At 41.2% G+C, this 23,019-nt stretch overlaps 2 protein-coding genes across 6 annotated transcripts; both read right to left on the bottom strand.

Moving 5' to 3' along the window:
• Positions 1–6,810: 6,810 nt before the first annotated feature.
• Positions 6,811–9,802, bottom strand: upp2 (uridine phosphorylase 2). Its single transcript, XM_014173114.2, has 8 exons — positions 9,529–9,802; positions 9,333–9,407; positions 9,081–9,216; positions 8,820–8,978; positions 8,243–8,357; positions 7,926–8,135; positions 7,593–7,739; positions 6,811–7,433 (listed from the first exon to the last, which is right to left on the bottom strand). Exons 2-8 carry the CDS (start codon positions 9,389–9,391, stop codon positions 7,291–7,293), a joined length of 969 nt encoding a protein of 322 aa, XP_014028589.1. The 5' UTR covers positions 9,392–9,407; positions 9,529–9,802; the 3' UTR covers positions 6,811–7,290.
• Positions 9,803–10,505: 703 nt separating this feature from the next.
• On the bottom strand, positions 10,506–19,924 carry cg057 (CG057 protein). Of its 5 annotated transcripts, none has more exons than XM_014172928.2 (9): positions 19,768–19,924; positions 19,509–19,561; positions 19,066–19,245; positions 17,952–18,060; positions 17,287–17,383; positions 16,605–16,684; positions 14,257–14,295; positions 11,314–11,414; positions 10,508–10,946 (listed from the first exon to the last, which is right to left on the bottom strand). In XM_014172928.2, exons 2-9 carry the CDS (start codon positions 19,543–19,545, stop codon positions 10,933–10,935), a joined length of 657 nt encoding a protein of 218 aa, XP_014028403.1. In that variant the 5' UTR covers positions 19,546–19,561; positions 19,768–19,924; the 3' UTR covers positions 10,508–10,932.
• Positions 19,925–23,019: the final 3,095 nt, after the last annotated feature.

Genomic DNA, 23,019 nt, shown 5'->3' with positions numbered 1-23,019 from the left:
TAAAAGGTTTAAGTGTAGCCAATTGGAATTTGTGGTCTGTAAATTTTATCATTTCATTTAGGATACCATCAACAAATCAAATCAAATTTATTTATAAAGCCCTTCTTACATCAGCTGATATCTCAAAGTGCTGTACAGAAACCCAGCCTAAAACCCCAAACAGCAAGCAATGCAGGTGTAGAAGCACGGTGGCTAGGAAAAACTCCCTAGATAGGCCAAAACCTAGGAAGTAACCTAGAGAGGACCCAGGCTATGAGGGGTGGCCAGTCCTCTTCTGGCTGTGCCGGGTGGAGATTATAACAGAACATGGCCAAGATGTTCAAATGTTCATAGATGACCAGCAGGGTCAAATAATAATAATCACAGTGGTTGTCGAGGGTTCAACAGGTCAGCACCTCAGGAGTAAATGTCAGTTGGCTTTTCATGGCCAATCATTCAGAGTATCTCTACCGCTCCTGCTGTCTCTAGAGAGTTGAAAACAGCAGATTTGGGACAGGTAGCAGGTCTGGGACATCAACACCACAGGCCTTTTTGGGTTGGAGGGTTTGTATTTTGTCCTGTAGTTCATTCATTGTAATTGGAGAATCCAGTGGTTAATAGTTGATTTTAAGATTTGTATTTGATCATGTACATCCCTCAAACTCAACTCTGGACCTCGAAGCCAGTTCCACTGAATTTCTTTATTGTTCCCCTGTAGTCAGAGCCGAGCATGTTGAGCATCTGATACATACCTCTCTCTCTCTCTCTGTCTCTCTCACCACAACAAGGATGACTAGACACTATACTGACAGATTGAAGCCTGAGACAACCTCCCACAGCTCTGATCTACGGCCAGTCTGGGGAGCCTTAATGTGAACACGAAACTCCGTATATTTCCAACACTAAGTCAGCGTCCCAAATGGCACCCTATTCTCATAATGCACTATTCCATATAGTGCAGTGCTCAAATGTAGTGCCCTATATGGAATAGGGTGCCATTTGAGACCTCAATGTCATTTGATTAAGTCAGGGTAGGGCCTTTCCTTGAAGCTTTCCCCAAACAGACAGACAGCAGCCAGTTGTTGGTTCATCTCAGGCAGGCAGGCTGATTGATTTGATGATATTACTGGTGCTAATGTGTGATAGACTGTGTTAATGCTTGGCTCTCTTTGGGGGATTCCTAAGCTCTGTGTTGATGAATCTGTAAATCTGTCTGCCTGTTTGGAATGCAACACTTCACTGCCCATCTTGCCACAGGGACCCTGATGCATAACCAACCTGTCACTCACTCCTCAACAACTGTGTTTGTGTGTGCGTGTATGTGTGCTTGTGTGTGTGTGCGCGCATGCGTGCCCATGCGTGTGTACTCACACTTTCACAGAGACTGATTGCACATGTAGAGTGTGTGTTTTTTCACAGGTCTGATTGGGTGGGTGGTACTGTATGTGTTGTGTGTGTGTCGCTGTGAGACCACGGTTCTTGGCAGTATGTCGTTGATGAAATAAGTGTTGTGCAGGGAAGGGCATAAAGAGCTACAGGTAACTGCCAAAATAAAGGAAACACTTGAGTAAATGAGGGTTCTGGCAGCTCTGTTATGGCCCCATCGAGGGCAAGGTAAACACCAATAAATACACAGGCATTCTGAGTGATCACCTTCATATTGTGAATCACTTCTATCCTGATGGGAGTGGTCTCTTCTAGGATGACAATGCCCCTATCTGTCACCAGATTTCAACCCAATTGAACACTTATGGGAGATTCTGGAGTGGCGCCTGAGACAGCGTCCACCACCATCAACAAAACACCAAATGATGGAATTTCTTGTGGAAGAATGATGTCACATCCCTCCAGTAGATTTCCAGACACTTGTAGAATCTATGCCAAGGTGCATTGAAACTGTTCTGGTGGCCCAATGCCTTATTAAGACACTTTATGTTGGTGTTTCCTTTATTTTGGCAGTTACCTGTGCATTAGGGAAAAGGGACAGTGTGGGAGCAGGATTTTCTGGGTCTCTGTACTGTCCTGAAGTATTCTAACACAGATGTGCCGTGGGGTGCTGTTTCAACACCTCTCTTTCTTTTTCATTCGTCACCAGACTCTGGGGCTGTTACCCAGCTGGGCATCTGGAAACGTGATTTGGTCAAGAGAGGCAAATCACGTATCGGCACTAACCTACGGGCCTCTGTGTTTATTAGTGTGTGTGTGTGCTTATTCTTTTGAGTGTGTGTGTGTGCGTGTGCGTGTGCGTGCGCGCGTGCGTGCGTGTGTGTGTGTGTGTGTGTGTGTGGCGCGTGCTCGTGCTCGTGCTTGTTCTTTTGCGTGAGTGTCCATGCGTGCGTGTGTCCAGCTGCAGCAATGGCGTGTCTATCAGGAGGAGGTTGCCAGATTGGAGGCAGTCATTGTTGCCAGGCAGCAGGAGGAAGAGGAGGACAGACTGAGAAGGGAGCAGGAGACTTGGCCATGAGGTCACTGCAGAAAGAGAAAGTCAAGACCCTTTACAACCAACCCTCTCCAGCATATTGCATTGTCCCCAGACGTACTATGTTTGAACTTGCTCTGTGCTCCTCAGATTCTCTGACGGTCTATAATAACAGTTTAGTATCCATTCAATGTTAGTGTGGCCCAGGTTCATATGAATGTTTTTCACTCCATGGATTATAATGTTGTCAGGAGGAAACGACCTATCTATGTTTGTTAGGCGAGGCGTGGGTCATGAGGATTTTCATTAGCTTGATTCATTGTATATTCAGCTGAAGGAGGTAAAATGGTGTGTGTGAGAGTCAGCGTGTGTGTTTTTGTGTGTGTTTGTGTGTGCGTGTGTGTTGGAGTGTGTGTGGTCCCTGACCCGCATAGCCCCTGGCATCCCCCCAGGGTGTGTAGGGGAGCCGGTCCTGTTTGATTGCGCCCCTCCTGTGGGGCTTGCTACGATAGCACGGAACAGCTGGGAGAATCTCTGATTAATGATGTCGTTTAGGCTGAAATGGATTACATATACTTCTCCACAATCATCTTGCAGACAATGAAATATTATCTCATTCATTTGATTTACTCTTATCTGATTTCGCAGTGTCACAATCAATAGTGTTTCCCTCGTGTTGACTCGCTGCGGGCATTGTAAACTTCTGAGTTGCTTTGTGTTGGGAATGTTTGTTCCTCTGTATCTTAGGTGAACCTGTATTACGCAAAGAAACAGAGGAAGAGAGAGTAGTTGGAGAGTAGAGGTCAGCAGAGACTAACAGAGCTGAGGAGACTCATGGCAGAGCAAGCTAAGGGCGATAAGGAAAGGTAAGCGTGCATCAAGGGCCCTGACTGCAGCAGCAGCAGCTTAGCCTCAAGGACGCTAAAGGAGAGATCTCGACAGTTCACTCCATGGCTTTGGATGATGTTCTATGTTATTCTTTGTTTATGTTTAACAATGACTCATTTATGAACATGTATATACAAGTCCATGACCATTTGCGGAAATATCCCATGCATTTCACGAACCACTGGTATGATTCGATATAGTGTTTTCTCTTCTGTTCGGTACAGTCTCCTCTTTAGCCACGGTCCTGCTAAAATTCTATCCTCCTTTCAATTCCCTGGCATTTAAACCGTGCTAGGAGAAAGAGAGAGACGTTGAGTTAGTCAGGACAGGGTGAGGAGGACTGAGGACATGGGGACTGAGGGGAGATAAGATAGCTGTGACTGTGAGGAGCAGTTCTCTGGCAGCTTGTAAAGCTCTCTCAGCCTGCAGGGCCGCTGTGCCACCACAGATAGGTGGTTTCTGGGCTGAGGCTGATGTCCTTGGCCACTTCTCTCCCTTCCTGCTCTCTATCCCTTCTGCCCTAAGGGTTTAGTGCGAGGAGGTGCTGCTGCAGCGCAAGGAGCAGAGAGAGGCGCGGGAGATCATCTGGAGGCCCTGAGAAATTAGGTACGTCGCTTATCAGCACTTATTCCCATTAGCTGCCCTGATTGGATCTGCCATGTAAAATGCTATGCCGGGGAAGATTTGTGGAGGGTTTTGACCCACTGTTTCATGTTGGTTTTGAGGCATCACTGCCACTTACTGGTGGGATGGAGAAATACAAGGAAATTACTAGGCAAACATCACATGGGTTTTTTTAAGTGTTTTTCCCACCCTCCACACAGTCAAGGTGGGAGTAAAGGCAGAGCCAGACCCAGAGAGGATGATGGGAGATACAGAGGCCTTTTTTTTTTAATACATAGTTCTCAATCCATCTTTAGGTTTTTATTAGCGAGCTGGACACAGTGAAGAAACTGTACGAATGTAGGTCCATTATCCTTCCATGTGAGGGTAGACGCTGGAGACAGGAAGCAGGTACAGGGATAGCATTTAATGAACAACGGACATGAAACAGGACAGGAACAGCGTCTGGGCAGGGGAAAAATAACGACATCTACGCTGACACAGGGAATAACGTGAGGAGCAGACAGATAAAGAGGGGTAATCAACAAGGTAATGGAGTCCAGGTGAGTCCAATATTGCGCAGCGGAGCGTAATGATGGTGACAGGTGTGTGTAATCAGCAGCAACAGCTCCCCCTCTCTGGCAGTTAGACGTGTGACATTCTACACAGTTTCGATTTGGTTGTAGTTATTCTAAATTATGGAGTCCCCCCTTCCTGTGATTGTTTTCAATTAAAATTGTCAAAAATATGTTTCAAAAATGGATTCATAGCAAAGAGCAATTTCTCAATCTAGAATTTTGCTAACTCTCTTTTTGTCACCATGGAAGACCAAAACTCTCTCGCACTAAAACACGCTGAAATTTCAGGCGGTCTTTTCAAACTGCTCATACACTAAAAGGGCATTATCATAATTTTCACAATTTCACAGTATTATTCCAACCTCATAGTGTGGAAATATACACTTAGTGTACAAAACATTAGGAACACCTACTGACCAGGTGAATCCAGGTGAAAGCTATGATTCCTTATTGACTACACTTGTTAAATCCACTTTAATCAGTGTAGATGAAGGGGAGAAGAGCCCTGAGACAATTGAGACATGGATTGTGGATGCGTGCCATTCAGAGGGTGAATGGGCAAGGCAAAAGTGCCTTTGAACCGGGTATGATATTAGATGCCAGGCACACAGGTTTGAGTGTGTCAAGAACTGCAGCTCTGCTCGGTTTTTCATTTTCATGTTTAACAGTTTCCCGTGTGTATCAAGAATGGTCCACCACCCAAAGGACATCCAGCCAACTTGACACAACTGTGGGAAGCATTGGAGTCAACATGGGCCAGCATCAATGTGGAACGCTTTCGACACCCTGTAGAGTCCATGCCCCAATGAATTGAAGCTGTTCTGGGGGCAAAAGGAGGTGCAACTCAATATTAGGAAGGTGTTCCTAATTTTTTGTACATTCAGTTGATATAAAACACAGAAAATCACATTTTTGACTCCACTAGGCCTTTAAACATTTTGTATTATTACATTTTTTTGCTCAAAACTGCCACAGGCCGGATCAGACCCCGTCGTGGGCCGGATGCGGGTCATTGCTTTAAGTGTTTGGTTTTCTCCACTAGTTCCAAAGTTTGTTAACATGTGTCAATGTACTATTTTGTGTTTACTGCTTTTCTGTCTCACTCACTGACATAAAATCCAGAAAATCATTCCCAACAATGTTTGACCTGGCTAAACCAAACCTTACCCTCGTGCAGTCAGACGTTCAAGCGGCTTCCTATCAAGGCCGGTGGGTGAATCAACATACAGTCCGTCTGTCTGGTACATTGTGTCATGACTCCACTGTGCAGGAGAGCACACTGGTTTACCTGCAGTCTATTGTGTAATCAGACCAGTGACTGTCAAGATCCTCTCCTCCAATTGAAACTTGTGATCAACAACTAACTGACCTTGGTTTGAGGAATGTGAGGAAAACACAGACATGTTTGACTAGAATACCTTTTTTTAAAAAAAATTTATGACGGACAAGGGTGCAACAGTATCGTCCTCATATTTTTTGTATGCCTTTTGGACCTTACAATATGTGCGTCCCAAATGGCACCGTATTTCCAATGTACTGCACTTCTTTTGACCAGAGCCCTATTACTACTCTATTCCCTTTGTTGCTTTCCATATTGGGTCTAATCGAAGAGTAAGGGTTGAACAGGCCCTCCGGGTAGAAGGACTCCACAACACACTGTATGCCAAGGAGGTTCTCTCTGTAGTCCAGCCACCCAGACCACCTCGACGGGACACTGACTCCACACGATTCAAGTCTTCCACAAAGAGTGTTTAGCCCTATTCAATCAAAACCGCTAACCAGTTGTCCAGAATAAGTCACAATATAAATAGCATTTTCCCAGGCCAGTGAGAGAGCATATTTGCATTGATATGAAGTTAAATAGCTTTTTACACAACTTGGAAACCTGGCTGCAGGTACAGGTAATATAGATAAGTGATATTTGTCCACAGAGTTGTCAGTATTTCTTCTTTGGGCTATTTCTGTGATAGTCTGAATTGACAATGTTGCCTCAACTTTGAACATATTCCTTGCAGTACTCCTCCTATGCCTCCCTCTGCTATTCATCAACATCTGATACTTCATTGAACACAGAATTTCTGTGCTCATGCCACTGTGACTTTAGATTCAACTTGCCTGTCATCATGACAAACCTTTCATGTGTGTTTAGCTGTATATATTTGCTCATTTGACTATGTAACATCCATGGATATTGTGACAATATGCTGATTGTACTACGCGTCAGGGCAAAGTTCAAACTATTTTCTGGTTTAGGCTGCAATTCTGTAGTGTCTCATCTCCATTTCGAAGTAGGTCATTTCTTACTAATCCATGCGGAATAAGAGGATGTGGACCCATATCAGCCAGGCCTGAAATGAATTTATTCCGGATTTTAAAATGTCAGGTACAATGAAGTCAGATGTATTTCCATTTCGAAATATATCCCAGCTACACCAGTGGCTAACTCCTGCATGAGTCATTTGATTCAATTACAGTCAGAGTGCTTCTTTCTTTAAATATTTGATTCATTTTTTTTTTAAGTCACAGGACTTAATGTCATCCAGTAGTAACACAGAAAAACGATTTCATCTACACAGTCAAAGTACTCAAAGTCACACAATACATAATACCATACAAATATACACAAATACCACACAATTGCATAAGAATCCACTCTTTGAGCTTTGTTTAAACAAATCTGCAAAATGCATCTTCATGTACTCTTAGAACTCTTTTTAAATAATGTCTGATCACATATCAACTTGTCTATATACATATATCCACATATCAGTTGGGACTGTAGCTATATACACTCCACGGGCAGCAGAGGTGATCGGAGGGAGCTTAGACGACGAGGCCCAGGCGCTTCTTGATGAAGTGGGCCACCAGAACCTGAGGTCTCTGTTGGTACTCCACCAGCACATCATGAGGGGTGGCGATCTGGTCCCCATCAAAACGGTTCAACAAAGTCACACATACGACTGCAGCTGCGGAGCAAAAAAAAGTGAAATCTGTTAGAAATATCAAAACAATGTAAATTAAAATATTCAAAAGTGTAAAAACAAAAACCTTTTTGATTACAGGTTCTCTCTGTCAAAGTTAGTGGCATTGGAGACAGTGGGACTGTAATTTATCTGGAATAATACCTTTGATGCCACAGGCACGACACATGGCTGCAAAGACGGTGGACTCCATCTCAATATTCCTGACTCCCGTGTTATAGGCTTTCCTCAGGTACTCCAGCTTGTCCTCAGTGGAGAAGGAGCAGAGAGCTCCATCCAGCCGACCCTGACCTGGTGGACCACAACAGAAAACAGACTTGGTTAGACCAGAAGGCTAGTAGGCAACATTGGGAATGTACATCCTAAATTAAAGAGGCAGTCTGCGATTCAAAATACAACAAAACTTGCAGACTGTAGCTTTAACTTAGGGCTTTTGTGTAGCAGAGTGTACAGAGGTGAGTTACGTGACGTGTTTACCTTCATAGAAGTCACTGGTGCACATGGTGTTGCCGATGATGGTGGGCACGTCGTCTAACTCGGAGGAGCACTGCAGCAGCTCCTTGGAGACGCCCACGTCGAGCTCAGTGCTCCTGGTGATCACCTTACCTAGAACCACCTGCTCAAACTGGGCACGGAAGAAGCAGTCCACCGCCTTGTCTGTGACCACTACTGTTCCTGGTGCCAGACCTGTAATGGTGACATGATTTAGAGAGCTGTGGCACTCAACTAGATAAACACGTATTAAATGTGTATCAACGTTTGAAAGAAGAACGGAATGCTCGGTATGCTCTTACCGACTCCACCGGAGGTGCCAATGCGGAAGAGGATGAAGTCGATGCAGCGGGCATGATGCAGCAGCTTAATGAGCTCATGGAGCATAATGGAGATGGAAGGGATGCCCATACCATGCTGCAGAAACAGTGGGGTGAGGTTAACAATCTTTACCGTTGTTTCCACGTCATTTCAATGAAATTCCTTTGAACCAACGTGGAATAGACTTTCAATTCCATTCTGGCACAAAAAAATGACTGCTGTGCATCACCCAGATATGTATCATACAACGGTGGTGGTAGAGGTGAGCTTCCCCCCTTACTATTGTAAAGCGCTTTGAGCATCGAGGTGGAAAAGCGTTATATAAATCCAATACATTATTATTAGATGATACAGCAACACACCAAACTGGATAAACATCTGATAATAATAGAACACCATTTCAGGTGTCAGTCACTGGCTTGCATAAAGAATCTTCACTTTAGTCACTGGCTTACATAAAGAATCTTCACCAAGTTGTAAAGTCTTATACAGGCTATCGAAAGTCAAGTCAGATCATCGTCTCGTGTGAGGGAGATGTATCCATCGTGCAATACTTACACTGATAGAAAGTACAGGTCCCACTTTGTACATGGAGTAGCGGTCGGTTCCCTCACAGATATCTGTGACGTCATGCATGTTTCCGGGCAAGGCCAGCTCCTGGTGAATGAACTGGGCAAAGGACTTCATCCGATTGGCACTGCCGCCGACGCACACAAACTTCATGGGGGAGATAGAAAGGCCGTTGTATTCCTCCGTCTATGAGACTAGCTTTCATAAATCAGGTATTGCACTTATTTTGTCTGGGTAACTTTCACAAACCTTGATGTCTCCAAACATTTCAGGTAGGTTATGGGTCTTGGTCCCCAGGTTGAAGTGATAGAGAATGTCCTCTTCCATTGTGTCCAAGTGGGGGTTCTTAACATGGATCTGGGGGTTCTTGAAAGGGACCTCGGGTCTGTAATAACATTGATATGAGAGAGAGCACATGACAATTGCATAACAGAAGGTTCTATAGTGCAGGACAATAACCAGTAGTATAATAAAACCTCAAAGTAAAATACATATACTCACTCGATATATTCAGAATGGTCATTGACAGTCCCTATACCGTTCAGTAAAATAGGTGACATAGTTGTTCACTGTATACTAAAAGAAATATGAAGAAAACATTTAGAATTACTATCAACTATTGAATTATAACACAATATATTATAAACGCAATATTTATAGCCACAATATTACCTACAGCCACAAGTGCAAAACATACCTTTCAGGCTTAGAAAGGTTCTTCTGAATTCAAAGGGTAATATTCTCTGTTGTTCTGTGTAGCAGTTCCCAAATACTCTTTGCCTGTCTCTGCCTCTTGGGCTGATATAACTTTGACCTGTGACTTCTCTCAGGCGTGATTGGTTGGGGAAGGAAGGGTAGTGACTGTCTGGTCCAGTCATTGGTCTGGTCTCTCCCACTGAAACGTTAAGTGATCTCAAACAAACGCTAACTTTGACAGACAAACTTTCCAAATTCTTGGCCCAGATCCAAAGTCATGACTCGAAACAGTATTTATATATATATATATATATATATTTTAAAACCTATTCATTACTTCGGTGGTGAAAAATACTGTACAAGGGCCATGCAATTGAAATTGAGTGAAATGGTAAAAAGCCAAGTCAATGTTCTGATTGCCAAGTGCATTCAACCATTCTCAAAACATGATGAATGATGTTACATAAACAAAATCGCTGTCCTGGCAAGTTTTCAAACACGAGCTAGACTTATGTAATTGTCACCGAATCCCGAGCATCTCATGACGTTCAGGCTCCAAACCAATTGAGCGTGCACAAATATTTGACTGTGTGTGTATCATCAAAATATATTACCTTAACCAGTTGTTTTAGATACGCCGCATATCCTAGTCATTTGTTTCAAAAAAATATTGAAATATAACCTTTTATTTAACTTATGCAACTTGTTTAATCATTACGGGGAGAAACATGTCCGATGATATTGAATATTCACTTAGTATCCTGTGTCAATTACGTCGGTAGAACACAATTTCTACTATGACGACAGTGGAAAAGAGGAAGGAACAATTATGTAAGTAAATTCAGAGATCACAGGTCTCTGGAACAATCTAGCTACGAGTCACATTTCAACAAATACGTGTCTACATACCATTTGAAATGGTAATGAGTGCTTCATTGAGCTTCATTAAGCACATAAAGAGAATGAGAACACATCCAATGTTTCCATGCACAACACATTTATTTTCTTTAAAACAAATCTTTATAGCAACCATAACGAGGCACAAAAAAAAGACAAAAACAGCAGGCATTTTTAGAGGAGCCCTTCTAAGCCATAGACACCTTTTAAAAAGTAAACTATCATTCCCCAAACTACAACAGACAAACAAGAGCATAGCTCAGGCTAGTACATTAGCTGTTATTAGTGTTACAGTGAAAATGCAGTTCATTAGCAACTTCAGGCACAGAACAGAGCGGGTCCGTGAGGGCAATCTAACAGAATCAAGTTTTGCAGTTGTGTATACTTCTTGGGACAAGCATAAACATGTAGCATGACAAGAGGGCCTTAACTCTGACTTCCTGGTGAAGGAACGTTGTGGAGGAGAACATTTATGGAGTCAGTCGTGCGTCACTGCCTTTGCTCCTTTCTACTCCTTGGAACCTGCAGGAATACACACAAGTTAGTTTGTGTGGGTGTTTCCCCCCCCCCACACATTTTGATTTGCAGTCCCACCCCATGATCACGGATCACAATGCAAGTCAGGATTTCCCCGACTGATTTATCGACAGGCATATCATCTTGTCTGAACGGAACATCCATTGAAATTTTGCAACTCTACTTCGGTGTCCAATTATGTAGATCTATACATGATTTTTTGTCAAATAAATCTATATGACTTCATATACATTCAATATTTTATTAGTTAGTCTATGGGACATGTGCTTCTGAGCAATGAGCCAAATTGCCAATTGAATTCAAATGACCTTGAAGTTCCAACATCGATCCACTGTCACGAACGGCTACTTACTTGATGAATGCGTATTTGGTGCCCCTTTCTGGTCCTCTAAATAGCCAAAGCTCAAGAGCGTAGACATGTTGACAGGGGTCGAATTCTGAGATTTCTGAGATCTGCAAGACCAAAAGGCAAGCATTTAAAACACAGCGGCGGGACAAAATGGGGCCTAAATAAAATGCGGGAAACAAAACATTGAGCTCTTCAACATTTAGAGCTAGCGGAGGGTTCATAACAACCATAAAAAAAAGTGGGAGAATCTGTCAGTTGATGGTAATATTGATATGGTGAGGGGGGAGTACACTAACAGCAAACACTGAATTTGGACCATGAAAACACATACCTCTAACTGAGATACAGTTGAACTAATACATGTTTCTGTACCCTACAAAATGGGTCAACAATATCTTCACATTTTAAAATGTCCTTTTATTCATTATGGTTCTAATCATTTATTGACTGTGTAGACGTAGCCATCTCTGACATAACGCTGTACGCTTAAAAGGGACATCTCTGTAGGCCTATGTTTGACAGGTCAATGTCACAGGTCACTGACAGGTGGCAAATGTTAAAAAAAAAAAACATTTGCACAATGACTTGCATTGTAGAGTAAAGACCACATTGGTAGCAAAAACAAAGTCAGGGGAGGTCATGTCATCACACTATTTGAAGCTAGCGATCTGTTTGTTGATGTATTGGTTCATATAGCTAACTGAGCTGAACGGTTTGTGAGGACATCTGTACTCTTTCATCAGTATTATTTGCAGACAGGCAAGTCTGGTATTGGCCCATAGTGTTAGAGGACCCATTTTTACATGGACATTTCCATTACGATCTTCCACCATGTTGAAGTAGTTAACTGGGTGGGGATTCCTATGGGCTGGGAGCGATCAGACAATGTTTAGAGCATTGTCTACTAGTGACTCATAACCCGTAGTCCCCTTTGTTTTATCCGTAGGGCGGTGATTCATAATCGCAGTCCCCTGAAGGGCGGGTAGGTGGCAGTTGAATAAAGAGAAAACAATGCATTAGAAATCCTTAAATATATTTATTCTGCAATTCATGTCTATAGGCTACATTGAGGTTTTTGTTTCATTATTTTTATCTGCCATTAGTGGGTAAGCTTTAGCGCCTAACTGTACGCCCGCCACATACATGCCAATCGGCGAATGCTTTTGGGAACTTGGGAGAAAATTACTGAGGCAAAAAGGACAATGTTGGAGTTTAATTCAATTCAATAAGAAAAAGCTGCGAAATGGAGAGTTGAAAATAAAGAAGGGAGGGCCAGAAAAACAATGATTGGGAAAGATTTGGTGACGTGGTAAAAGAGGATTATAGCAGTGCCGACTACGTTATGTGTGATGACTGTGATGCGTTAGACAAATTCGAGAGTCAAAAGAGGGGGACTTCATATATGGCACCTCAAGGGAAATGCAGCCAGATGAGTTAAATGGAATTGTAACCTAACTGAAAACTGACTGTAGGTCTATAAGCTCTCACTTAGCCTAATACAATATTAACTCCTGCAGAATTTAGCACTTATTGCAGTAAAGTGATACACCAAATGTACATTTGGACTCTGGAACAGGAGTAGAGAAATATGATTTCTTTCTTTCAGCATCTTGAAATAATGAATGCAAGGTTAGGGACCATCTGTAAAGGTGCCATCTTTATCAGCGTCATAAAAGCTGATAATATTCCAACCACATAAAATATGCATCCGAGACAAACGTAAATCTTATCAGAAACATGTTGGGTTGTTTTCACTGCTTTTAATTTCAAAATTATGTCATTTGGAAATTTGGCACGGAAAGTCTATCCTTTTTAAATGTTTTATTATGCATTTTCTTCCAGTTCCTAAAAGTCTGCTGCACGAGAGAAGCAGAGATGAAAGGGGAACTTTACTGACATCAACCAGATTGAATTCATTGATTTGTTACATTGATGTCATAAATCACATTGCTGATATTATTTCAGGGTTTATTTCATCTTCTAGGGCAGTAATGACAGAAGAAAAGCTGCATGTATCCAATTATAGACAAGTTGAAAAGCAGAAACATATCTAAATTAGGCTGAAAAAAAGAAATCCGGCACCCCGTCCAAAACTCGTTCCGTCGTCACTGACTGTACATCACATTTTCTAATCAGCCTATTTACGGGTTAGGGTCCCAGATTTTCACTTTAACACATATAGTCGGACGGTTGCGGATGGGTTATTAGCAATTGCAGGTGGGTCCGGGTGAACAAACAGCTGACCCATGCATCACTATTGTCTACTTCTTCAAGTTGGTTTAACTATGGTTTGTAAATGTCATCGCCATCTGGTGCCACAATGACAAGATTTGGTTCAGGTCGCCAGCACTGCAGGTGGTGGTAAATCACCATTATTAGCTCTGTGCTTTTTCAAACACAAAAGAACTGACTACTTCAAAATGGAGATGGCCTCAATGGCGCTGCCCGTGCTGTTACAGACGCCATAATGGGACAGATAGAAAGACGGGGCCTTTAACTAATTCTATTCCTTGGCCACATCACATCGGCCTTATGCGTTCTAAAAAAGTGTGGGGCAGGAGTTTTGGGCAGTGCAATATTGTATGAGAACTAGGGAGGCCAGGTTCAAGACTACCACAACAAATATTGTCAGCACATTGAATCTGCAAGTTTCTGGGAGAGACAAAGGCGCAATCTGGGATATTTGCACCCGATTTTGGTCACCAAAATGAATGATATGAGGCCAATACCTATTGATTCTTGAATAATGTCAAAAGAAAATTGTATAAACATAACTTGCCTCATGAGCTTGTGAGTAAAACGGTCCCTTCTTATTAACTCAAAATGGAATATTATTTTTAAACAAATGCCTTTGTTAACAATATATGGCTTCAAACATTTTAAAAACTATATCGATGATACCATTGAATTGCATCCAAAGCGGTCTGTAAATGTTAAAATAGTTACATTTCTTCAGCCCCATCAATTGGTAGCGGGGCTGCTGGGCTGAAACACAAATACACCAAGAGTGTAGCTTTAATTAACACTCATAAACTGTTGTGCTTGGTAAATGACCCTACTTTTCACATTGCAATCTACTTTTCACATTTAATGCATAAAATGTTGCCATGTGGCAACATACCATTTCTCTTCATCCACTTGCTTCCATGAATGAAGAAATACAAACACCATTGAACTTGACAAATAGGGGGGGGGCTTACACTAGCCAATGATGTCCTTTGGTGAAGTCACATGACATGCAACTCCTCTCCCGATCACATGCTAGTGGGAATAAGGAAACTCTGACATTTCTGACTGGTTGAACGCAGCACTTGTAGAACTACACCTAGGTAGCAAGTCGGAAATGTCAGAGTTTGAACTAGCCGCGAAGGCAGAAATCGTTAGCTGCTACTGAAATGCCCCACAAATTGTTCTCATAAAACTGTGTGTGTACACCTCCTTCAATCATAAAATGGAAACTCAATCTCGGGTGATAAACATTAAATCTAATTTTCCAAGTATTTGTTCTTTGGAAACGGATCAAATGCATTTGTTGCCAAATGGAAACAAGTGGGAGGGCCCTGGAAGTCATAGGCAAAAGACAGTGAAAATGACATTTTCTGTCATTTTTAATAAGTAATATTGGCATGATTCATATGATTTTAACGTATTTTTTTGTAAAGATAAAATATGGCCAAACAATGTTTTTATATATGCATGGATAATACAGTACAATACTGCTTTAATAAATGTACAATATCATTAATAAAAATATGGCCAGAGTGAATTATTTTTTCAAGAAAACAATTTCAGAGAGTGAATGAACAAAAACAATAATTATAATTCAAATACCTAATTTATAATTGAAACCAACATTTATGATTTTTGTAGTTACCGATGTCACACAGTGTTTCCATATCTAAAAAAAATAATTATCAAATGGATTTACTATTTGTATATTTATAGCCATTTTATGTAAGAAAAACTAATCCAACATTTGTTTGCATAGTTCTATCATAATGTGTGCAGTAATTGAGTACATTATTTTGGGGCTATTTTGGGGCGATAAGCAGCTTAGACGAGACTTACATTTTTCAAAGTTAGAAACAAACTATGTTCATCCTGTGTGAATACAGAAATGCTGTTACCAGTTTTTTTTCCTTCACATTACAAAACAGTAGTTTATAATTATTTGTATTCTTACAGTACAAAGAATCCCATATCATTAACAATCAATAGGAATTACATACTGAAGTCATGTGTGTTTGACCTCCATTTCTATTTGACATGAACTATTTGAATGTAAATATACTGAACAAAAATATAAACGCAAACATGTATAGTGTTGGTCCCATGTTTCATGAGCTGAAATAAAAGATCACATACATTTTCCATACACACAAAAAGCTTTTCTCTCTCAAATTTTGTGCACAAATTTGCAGACCATCCCTGTTTGTGAACATTTCTCCTTTGCCAAAATAATCCTTCCACCAGACAGGTGGCATATCAAGAAGCTGATTAAACAGTATAATCATTACACAGGTGCACCTTTTTACTGGGAACAATAAAAGGCTACTCTAAAATGTGCAGTTTTGTCATAACAACACAATGCCACACATCTCAAGTTTTGAAGGAGTGTGCAATTGGCATGCTGACTGCAGGAATGTCCACCATAGCTGTTGCCAGAGAATTTAATGTTAATTTCTCTACCATAAGCCACCTCCAAAGTCATTTTAGAGAATTTGGCAGTACGTCCAACCGGCCTCACAACTACAGACCACGTGTAACCACGCCAGCCCAGGACCCCCACATCCGGTTTCTTCAACTGCGGGATCATCTGAGACCAGCCACCCAGACAGCTGATGAAACTGAGGAGCATTTCTGTCTGTAATAAAGTCCTTTTGTGGGGGAAAACTCATTCTGATTGGCTGAGCCTGGCTCCACAGTGGGTAGGCCTATGCCCTCCCAGGCCCACCCATGGTTGCACCCCTGCCCAGTCATGTGAAATCCATAGATTAGGGCCTAATGAATTTATTTCAATTGACTGATTTCCTTAAATGAACTGTAACTCATTAAAATCGTTTAAATTGTAGCATTTATATTTTTGTACAGTATATATATATATAGTATATATGTATGTATGTATGTATGTATGTATGTATGTATGACTGAATCTTTGAGCCTATAACAAAGAGTTACATATTGTAAAGTTGCCCAAGCTGTCTGGAGCTGCACTCTGCTGTGCTGTGAATGAAAAAGTATAACATTGCCATCTTGTGGATATATGGTGTAAATATTTCAATGGGGTCACTCACGTTTTCTTGAAATTGCCTGCTGCATCTTCATTCTTTCCTGATGCTAAGGACAAGTTCTCCATCTGGCTGTTGGGAGAGATCTGACAGCAAAAACAAAAAGTGTCTTGAATAGTCATTTGTCATCTCGAATCACGTCAGGATTGAACACGAGGTGAAAGATGGATTGAACACGTGATGAAACCCCCTATTTCAGTTGGCAACATCAGCTTCTATTGGACATACTAGGTCACTTTCTTCTCTATCACTGCAACTGCAAGAGAGGAATCTGATAAATCTAGAATAATTCAAATTTGGTAAACGCCAGTGACAATTTGATGCTAATCAAATACATTTCAGCAACAAATGGGGACATAGCCAAAGATGGTGGTATAGTGGTTGGTTATAAGTTTACTAGATACGGTAGGTGTTGAGTCTGAGAACTCTATCCATTGTTAGCTAATATTTGTACTGAGCCAAAAACATGTAGCTTTTCATGATACTAGGCAGGTGATATAATGCTGTCAAAAGGGAAGTCAATGTCCAAAATAATCTAAACAGGTCTGTCTGCATACTGGACTTCGAAGACCTCAGAATAAACTATTAACTCAATTTATAGTAGCACAATATATGAACGGGGAAATATTGTTACATTTGCTGGGTAGCGCATCATCAGAAGTGAAATTGCAAGGATTTCTCCATTCACCTTCTCTTTGTCATCAAAGTCCCTTTCCCAAGTTGACTTATTATCACTCCCAAAGGGAGCATTAGTTGACATGTAGTTTTGAAAGCTCTCAGTTGGGCTGGAAGAAAGACAAATTTACAAATGTCAAATAACCCATTATACTAATAATAGCCTTAGCCTGTATAACTGGGCTGCATTCAGCAGGACTCAACAGTGTGCAATGTTTGATACGTCAGAGACGGCGGATGTTCTGAAGGACTAGTTGAAGGATGTTGTGATAACAGTGGCCCCGAGGGTGAGTGTGCATACAGTGCTCTGCATGAGTTTTGCAATATCAAATGGTAACCACGCCCATATTGATCAGCCCACACTCCACCACACCCACCAAACGGGAGCAAACATACAAAGGCTGTTGAAGAACGGTGCGCACCGTTTGGGGGAAACGTGTCATTCAGTCCAAACCACCACGCAATGTAGCAAAACGTTTAACAAACTGAACACACCCCTGTTTTACAATAGGATACAACCTCAAACAAATTTGAAATTTGGATGATCAATGCACACAATCCATCTTGGGCTGGCTAAGTAACCATAAATGACTAATAAACTAACTTCACAAATAGATTACTTTTTAATTCCAGAGTAACCATCATTATTCTCATCTTAATTTGCCTTTTTGGCTTTACCTTGCTTGCTCTGGAGCTTTTGGAGATCCAGAGAACCAGTTTGGAGCTTTGTAAGATGATGCAGAATTAGGTTTGGTGTCCAAATTGGTCTCCTCGTGCCACAATAAACCTGTAAATGAATGAAAAGAACTTGGTTATCAATGTTGTACATTTTAAAGGAAATCAGTCCGGCTTTCAACTTACTCTTTAAAGTTGTAATAGTAGAAGGCACAAGCCGCAACTTTGTAATTGGGTAGCGCATCATCAGTTTTCCTCTTGTCATGTCAGTCATTGCAAACCTTAGGGACCTTTACTATCTACTGCATCTTAGCCGCTCTATCACTGCTCATCCATATATTTTATACTTATATATTCTTACCCCATTCCTTTACTAGATTGTGTGTATTAGGTTTTGTGGGATTCGTTAGATATTAGGTTTTGTTGTGGAATTGATAGATATTACCTGTTAGATACTGCTGCACTGTTGGATCTAGAAGCATAAGCATTTCACTATGCCCGCAATAACATCTGGTAAGCATGTGTATGTTACCAATGAAATTTGATTCGATTTGGAGCTATTTATAACTTGTCTGAAATGCGGGATGGTCCCCTATGCTGAAAGGGGGGGCCTGAGTGGAAAAGTTTGGGAACCTTTAGTATACCTAAGCAATAACCCCTGGTTAAGCACAAGGGGGTGTGGTATATGGCCAATATACCATGGCTAAGGGCTGTTCTTAAGCACGATGCAACGCGGAGTGCCTGGATACAGCCCTTAGCCGTGGTATATTGGCCATATACCACAAACCCCTGAGTTGCCTTATTGCTATTATAAATTGGTTACCAACGTAATTAGAGCAGTAAAAATAAATGTTTTGTCTGATAGACCACGGCTGTCAGCCAATCAGAATTCAGGGCCCGAACCACCCAGTTTATAATACTAGCTATTTGCTAGTTAACGATTTTTTAAAAAGTGTCTCGCTAGGCCATCCTTCCAAACTGGATGGGTGTGTCATTTTACCTAGCTGCACTTTTTTACAGTCTATGAGCTAGACAGATAGCTAGCTATAACTTACTTCATTTCCACAGATGAAAGTGGAGATAATAATCTTTGCTATTTCTAGGTCAAACAGAATACCGTTTTTACCCCTCTGTCCTCCTTGTTTAGCCAGTTTAGTATACGCAGAATCGGACTCATTAACTCCCGTACGGCGTCCTTTAGTCCTCTCCTCAGGACCATTGTTAGCATCGTCAGACAGTCCAGGAATCTGGGAGGTCGGGGCAGCTTTTGTTGAATCATCATCACCATTGCCAACGCCTAAAAAAAAAATCACACACACAATTATAAAGGCTTGCTTCAAGTTGTTGCTAGTTCGTTAGCTAACGTTAGCTACTTCAACTAACTAGCACCCTCACCTGGTAACGTTACATCTTAGAGGCTTGTTAGAATAAGAAGTGTAACGTTAGCTAGCTAGCCAAGAGTCAGAATCAGAGATATTAGCTAGGCCTTCACAGCTAACGGTAGTTAGCTACGTTAGCTAGTTAGTCAGTTTTGCACATTTGAAGACCAATTGTACTTGCCATGGTCGTTTTGTCGGCGATCTGTGTCAGTGTTCATGTCTACTGTTGTCTTTCTGTTGAAAAAAGAACGCAGTACATTGTCATCCTGCGTACACTGCTGGTCAAATTGCTAGCTCGGTAAGGACGTTAGCTTAGCAATAAGGCGTTGCCAACTAGCGTTAGCAGCTAGCTATACGTGTTCGTTTTAGTGCATGGATGTAAGTGTAGGTAGCTTGTAAGTTAATGTGATGTTAAAGCATCATTGCAAAACATTACTTACATTTCCAGGTATACTGCGTTCGCAAATCTGGACACCGGCAAAAATAGTGCGGAGAAAACCCGAGTATGGATTTCGAGCTAACTTGTAGGGAGTGACAAAACAAACGTCTGACTGTGCGGAGAGTTTTGTTACCATGGAAACAGGGCTGGAGCGTTTCTTTTTTTCGGAATGTTAATGAGTTTAAAAACAGAAATTATGTGAAATTCATTTGAATCAGAGGTGATATCTATATTTTGTTTTTGACTGTTAATTAAATTAAATAAAGATATTTAAATTATGAATAATCCACCAAACCCTTTATCTGCTACTTATTGTAGCCTATCCATAACCCACAATATAGTTGAAAAAATATGTTCAAAAAATATATATTTAAAAATAATAACAATATTTTATATTCTGCTTTATTATTTGAATACCTTGTAATTAGACCTCTATTACGCCTAGTCTTAAAACATTAGGCTAATTTTCCATGAGTGGGCTTGCAGTGCAGAAAATGAAAACATCTTTCCTCCGATCTCTATGGAAGCTCGTTCCTGCCACCAAAAAAAATGAAAATCTGACTACAAGTTATAAGATAGTAAGTCATTATTATGAGATAGTATGTCCTAATTATGAGATATGTGAGTCATTTTTATGAGATATGCAAGTCATATTTGTGAGATAGTAAGTCATTATTATGAGATAGCAAGTCGTTATTATGAGATAGTAATTCATTATTATGAGCTAGATAGTCATAACTATGAGATAGTAAGTCATTATTATGAGATATGTGAGTCATAATTATGAGATACTAAGTCATAATAAGGAGATACTAAGTCATTATAATGAGATACATTTAGGCGATCTGTATCACATGAATCCAATGTGCGCTTTGCATTGGGTCCTCAGCTTTCAAGGATAACCTTATGTATATCCTATAGTCAATCACGTGTGTGTGTGCATGTGTGTGTGAGAGAGAGAGAGAGAGAGAGAGAGGGTTTGTTGTGATATTGTTCCATATTAATGGATTGGAGCGATTTGTTGATGTGAGTTGGTGTCTGTTTGATGACATCTGGTTGACATCAGATTTAATTAAAGACATGCTCCGTAACTTTGGCGACTACTAAGTGTATTTTAAACATCCCGCTTTGGGCTGGATGTGTCAATGTGTAGTTCATACATGCATAATCTCTGAGCAGAATTACTGTTTTACCCCAATTAACCACAAAATCCCTAGTTTGAAAGTTTTTCTGGAAGCTGTGCTGCGCTAGTCTGGGTGCCAGTCTCTTTACCTAATCCATTCCGTGTACTCCATGTCATGTGCCAAAGAGACTGGCCTTTCTGACATCTTCAAATATGAACATTATATCATTAATGTGCTCGAAGAGATCAGAGAATTTAAACATGACTGAATTACCCTCACAGCTATCCTCCAATCACAATGATTATGGAAATATTGGAACTCTATCACTTTTTTTCTCCACAGAACATGTTGGTATCCGATTGCGCAGCATCCGTTTTTTGTTTGTCTAGATGAAACCAGTTTGTCAAAAGTTGCTTGATTTTAAGCCTCAAAATACACCTTGTGTCACGTCCTGACCAAAGTAAGGTATCATTTTCTATAGTAGAGTAGGGCAGGGTGTGACAGGGGGTGTTTTGGGCTAATCTATGTTTTCTATTTCTATGTTTAGGTTCTAGTTTGTCTATTTCTATGTTGGGATTGTTTGGTGTTGATCTCTAATTGGAGGCAGCTGATCCTCATTGCCTCTGATTAGAGATCATATTTAAGTAGTTTTTTTTTTCTCATTGTGGTTTGTGGGTTATTGTCTTTTGAGTAGTGTGTTGTCCTCTCTGCGCCAAGGGTGGTGGTGGTGGTGGTGGTGGTGGTGGTGGTGGTGGTGTAATTTCAAGTTATTTATGTATTGCATTCAGTTTCACGTCTAATAAATATGTGGAACTACGAACACGCTCCATTTTGGTCCGCTCCTTCGAACAGCCGTGACACCTTGCCAAGCTAACAGCTAAATGTTTGTTTTTGACTATGTTATATATTTTCATTATTTTTTGATGCTCCACATGTTGTCATGAAAAAAAGGAAAGTTATTTCCAACAACCAGTGATCAACTCTGCCGCAAATCCAGCACATATTGAATGTTTCGATTGCTGAAAGGCCAGTCTTTTTGGCATTGACAAGGAGAGGCAAGTGGAATGTTAGCTAAAGAGAGAGACTGGTACTCAGACTAGTGCTGCGCCATTTTCCCTACAGTTTCATCCACTACAAATCAAATCAAAGTTTATTTGTCACGTGCACCGAATACAACAGGTGTAGACCTTACAGTGCTTACTTACAAGCCCTAACCAACAGTGCAATTTTTTAAGTAAAAAATAGGTATTAGGTAAGCAATAGATAAGTAAAGAAATAAAATATAAAAAGTAAAATGACAGTGAAAATAACAGTAGTGAGGCTATATACAGGTGGTAGCGGTACAGAGTCAATGTGTGGGGGCACCGGTTAGTCTGGCTAACTGAGGTAATATGTACATGTAGGTATAGTTAAAGTGACTATGGATAGATGATAAACAGAGAGTAGCAGCAGTGTAAAAGAGTGGTTGGCGGAGGGACACACACACACACACACGATGCAAATAATCCAGATGGCCATTTGATTACCTGTTCAGGAATCCTATGGCTTGGGGGTAAAAGCTGTTGAGGAGCCTTTTGGTCCTAGACTTGGTACTGCTTGGCAGAGAGAACAGTCTATGACTGGGGTGGCTGGGGTCTTTGACAATTTTTAGGGCCTTCCTTTGACACCGCCTGGTGTAGAGGTCCTGGATGGCAGGCAGTTTAGCCCCAGTGATGTACTGGGCCGTACACACTATCCTCTGTAGTGCCTTTCGGTTGGAGGCCGAGCAGTTGCCATACCAAGCAGTGATGCAACCAGTCAGGATTCTCTCGATGTTACAGCTACACAACCTTTTGAGGATCTGAGGACCCATGCCAAATCTTTTCAGTCTCCTGAAGGGGAAAAGGTTTTATCGTGCCCTTTTCACGACTGTCTTTGTGTGTTTGGACTATTCTAGTTTGTTGGTAATGTGGACACCAAGGAACTTGAAGCTCTCAACGTGCTCCACTACAGCCCCGTCGATGAGAATGGGGGCTCACTCAGTCCTCCTTTTCCTGTAGTCCACAATCATCTCCTTTGTCTTGATTACGTTGAGGGATAGGTTGTTATTCTGGCCCCACCCGGCCAGGTCTCTGACCTCCTCCCTATAG

The sequence above is a fragment of the Salmo salar genome, chromosome ssa25 (assembly GCF_905237065.1).
Source record: "Salmo salar chromosome ssa25, Ssal_v3.1, whole genome shotgun sequence".
Classification (NCBI taxonomy): domain Eukaryota; kingdom Metazoa; phylum Chordata; class Actinopteri; order Salmoniformes; family Salmonidae; genus Salmo; species Salmo salar.
This window is presented reverse-complemented; position numbering and strand designations above follow the sequence as displayed.